The sequence below is a fragment of the Otolemur garnettii genome, unplaced genomic scaffold, assembly GCF_000181295.1.
Source record: "Otolemur garnettii isolate 467f Iridium unplaced genomic scaffold, OtoGar3 scaffold00041, whole genome shotgun sequence".
Taxonomy (NCBI): Eukaryota; Metazoa; Chordata; class Mammalia; order Primates; family Galagidae; genus Otolemur; species Otolemur garnettii.
In genome coordinates this window covers 14,051,397-14,055,046 of record NW_003852436.1, presented here as the reverse complement: position 1 = coordinate 14,055,046, position 3,650 = coordinate 14,051,397, and the positions used below count along the sequence as shown (strand labels likewise).

Here is a 3,650-nt window from a genome sequence, read left to right as displayed (position 1 = left end):
GACTACAGCCCTTCTTTTCCTACGCTTTATTACCAGTCCTCTGTGAGAGAAGATGCCGAAGTGGGGACAGTGGTTCTTAGGCTCTCTGCTGTGGACAAGGATGAAGGCCTGAATGGGCAAATTGAGTATTTTCTGACGGCTGAGGCTTCTGGCACATTCACCATTGATCCTGTGGAAGGCACCTTAAGAACCAGCCACACCCTTGACCGAGAAGCCAGATCACAACATACGTTTAGGGCTGTGGCCAGGGACTGTAGCACTCAAGGCTCAAGAAGCACCACAGTTATTATAAAAGTACACGTCACTGATGTTAATGATAATAATCCGGTTTGGGAACAGAACCCCTTTGATGTTTTTCTTTCCCCCCAGTCACCTATAAACCAGACAACTGCCGTGTTGAAAGCAGATGACCCAGACTTGGGGCCCAATGGAACTGTCATTTTTAGTTTTGCAGAGACCCAGTCACTATTTTCTATTGATAAATATACAGGAGAAATTCGACTTCAGCAAAATCCATCTTCAGAATATTTTCCCATGTGGCTACAGTTAAAAGTTACAGACCAAGGGGTCCCAGCCAGAACAACCACTGGTCTCCTGGTCCTTCACATGGAAGGAGAAGATGTAAAGATTTCCTTCAGCCACCAGCTGTATAAAGGGCTTGTGGCTGAAAATTGCAGTGCAGGTGAGTGTCCGTTCAAGTTTTCTCCGTATTACACTTGGTTGGGCCAAATGCTTAAACTGTGAGGTATTGCAGATTTACTTATAAACTTTTGAGTCTAACCAGTTATTGGTATTGGAAAGTCATGGTCAACATGGTTAAGAGCAGCCTGGTCTGAGATGAAATGTTAGAGCAGAAGATAGCCAGGACCAAATTACCTCTTACCTCTAACCTTAGGTCAGAATGAATGGGGCCTTCTTTCTACTGTTTACATTTAAATTTGGCTTTTGTATTTCCTTTTTTTTTTTTTTTTTTTGGAGACAGAGTCTCACCATATCACCCTCGATAGAGTGCCATAGAGTCACCTCAAACTCTCTGGCTCAAGTGATTCTCTTGCCTCTGCCTCCCAAGTAGCTGGGACTACAGGTACCCACCACAATGGCTGGCTATATTTTGGTTGCAATTAATATTGTTGTTTAGGAGCCCCAGACCAGGCTCAAACTCTGCCAGCCTCTGTGTGTGGCTGGCACCATACTCACTGAGCTATGGGTGCTGAGCCAGGCTTTTGTATTTTCAATAGAAGTTTTAATTTGTTAGATCTTAACACATAAGGAAGGCTAGAGATATTTCTGGATGTAATACCAGCATATGGTATCCATAAACATCTGGGTAGGTAAATATTTCAGCATTATCTAAAGCAATCATTTGGGACATGTGTAAGGCCATAAGTCTATACTGGGACGGGAACTGAAAGCTGCTGACATCACAGGAAAGAATGACATTTAAGGAGGCTGTTGAACTTGATTAGTTGCCCCTAACCTACGTCTGGGTTGCCAGGATTTCCTGGGCCTCAGTGAAGAACAGTGACAGTGTGCATAAAGTATCGATTGAAACATAAAGCTGGCCAAACCTTTGCCTGGAACATTACAGACTCCAGACTCTCAGATCATACCATAAACACAGAAAGTGGTTTTTCCTTTTTTTTTTTTTTAATATTATAAATCCATTGATCAGTGTTAGAATGGCTTAGCTATAAATTATTTAATAGCATTTTATAGCTGCTAGCATGAATTCCCCCCCCCCAGTGCTCCCAACATATCTGCAATTTTAACATTTATTTTTGAGTGAAAAATATATGCCTATTGGAAGCTTAAATTTTCTGTCAGTCCCTCAAAATACCTGATCTATTAGTAGGCTTCACTTGTCATCTCAAGTGAATTATTATTGGTATTAATAGAAATTCTCATCCCTCAAAATTGTAAACTGATTTTAACATTTACATATTCTTTTAAGAGAATAAAAAGCTAAAATTTAAAATAATTCCAATGTATTTGTATTTGTTTAACATTTCTTGTTGGAAAGCCCACAGGTTCAGGTTTTGACTAACATTGCATTTATCTATTAACAACACTAATCTTAACATGTCAATTGTTTAAAACAATATGAAACCTGATGATGAAATTTGCAAACTTGCCACCATGCACCTAAGTTGGCAGCACTGTACAAATAACTCAGTAAGGGTTTATAACCTTAGGGTATCAGCGTCTCACAGCTGTGTTTGTGTTGACATGTGGTGGCATCTTACCGAGTGGCATTTATTATTGTTGTTTTGTGTTTTGTATGCTATCATGAGAATGTCAGAGCTTGAATTAGAGAAATAAACAAGCATTAAATTTTTGTTAAACATGTTGAATGGTAACTATGTACATTAATGCACTTTAAATTTTTGTTAAACATGGCAAGCGTGGAAGTGAAGTCAAGGACACATTAGTCCAAGTTGAGGCAGATAATGCCACAAAGAAAACAGCACTGTAAAAATATATTATACATTTTTTTCTGAGGGGAGAGAAAGCATCACTGATGAAGAGAGGTCAGAGTGGCTGATAATTAACAGAAATGATGAAAACATTCATGTAGAAATTCATTGAATTGTGAGTAAAATCATCATCTGACTATGTGAAGCATAGCAAATGAATTAAACATGGATAGAGAAACAGGATAATCTTAACTGAAAATCTTGGCCAACCACTCATGGCTCTTGCATCACAACAGCACAACCAGCTCACACAGCACCGTCTGTGAGGAAGTTTTTAGCCAGTAAACAAAGAGCTGTATTGGAACGCCCTCCCTACTCACCTGATCTGCCTCCCAATGTCTTTTCTCTTTACCCAAAGATAAAGGAAATGTTGAAAGGAAGACATTTTGTTGGCATTCAGGACATTGAGGGTAATATGACCACAGCTTTGAAGGCCATTCCAGAAAAAGAGTTCCAAAATCACTTTGAAGGGTGAACTAGATGCTGGCATTAGTACATAGCTTTCCAAGGGGAGTACTTTGAAGGTGACCATGGTGATATTCAGCAATGAGACACATATAACACTTTTTCTACGATGCGTTCACAAACTTAATGTCAAACCTTCGTCTGGATAAAAATATCTTTAAGAAGTCATCATGAAATAAATGTTCAGCCAAATTAGAGGGAAGTTAACCATTCTGAAGCTTTTTAAAAGTTAGGCATAAATCACTTGGTTGCCCATGTTTAAATTTTCTCACACATTTAAACAAATTTTCAAGGAAACTAGCTTTTATTCCTTCTGTTTCATTTCCAGCTATTGGTTATCTTGCTGAGGATGAATCAGCAACTGTGATTCATGGTTGTGGACTATTCACAACTTCATCCATTTCTTTACTCTATTTTTTAATTTTTTAATTTTTCTGTTTTAATCTTTACTATTTCCTCCCTTCTCCTAACTTTGGGTTAAGTTTGTTCTTTTTTTCCTTGTGATGTAATATTAGGTTGTTACTTTAAGGTCATTCTTTTTTAATGTGTTTGCCACTATTAGCTTCCCTCTTTGTACGGTTTTTCCTGCATCTGATAATTTTTGGTATGTTGTATTTTTGTTTTTATCTCAAGATACTTTCTAACTTTTCTTTTAATTTCTTCTTTGATGCATTGGTTGTCCAAGAGTGTGTTAATTTCCCACATACATGG

At 38.2% G+C, this 3,650-nt stretch overlaps 1 protein-coding gene across 1 annotated transcript in view; it reads left to right on the top strand.

Annotated features, from left to right (window-relative positions):
- DCHS2 (dachsous cadherin-related 2) overlaps nt 1-3,650 on the top strand; it is a 239,355-nt gene that overhangs the window by 193,263 nt on the left and 42,442 nt on the right. The window contains exon 15 of the mRNA XM_023513453.1: nt 9-682. Within this exon, the coding sequence (XP_023369221.1) occupies nt 9-682 (674 nt within the window). The remainder of the gene's footprint in view (nt 1-8; nt 683-3,650) is intronic.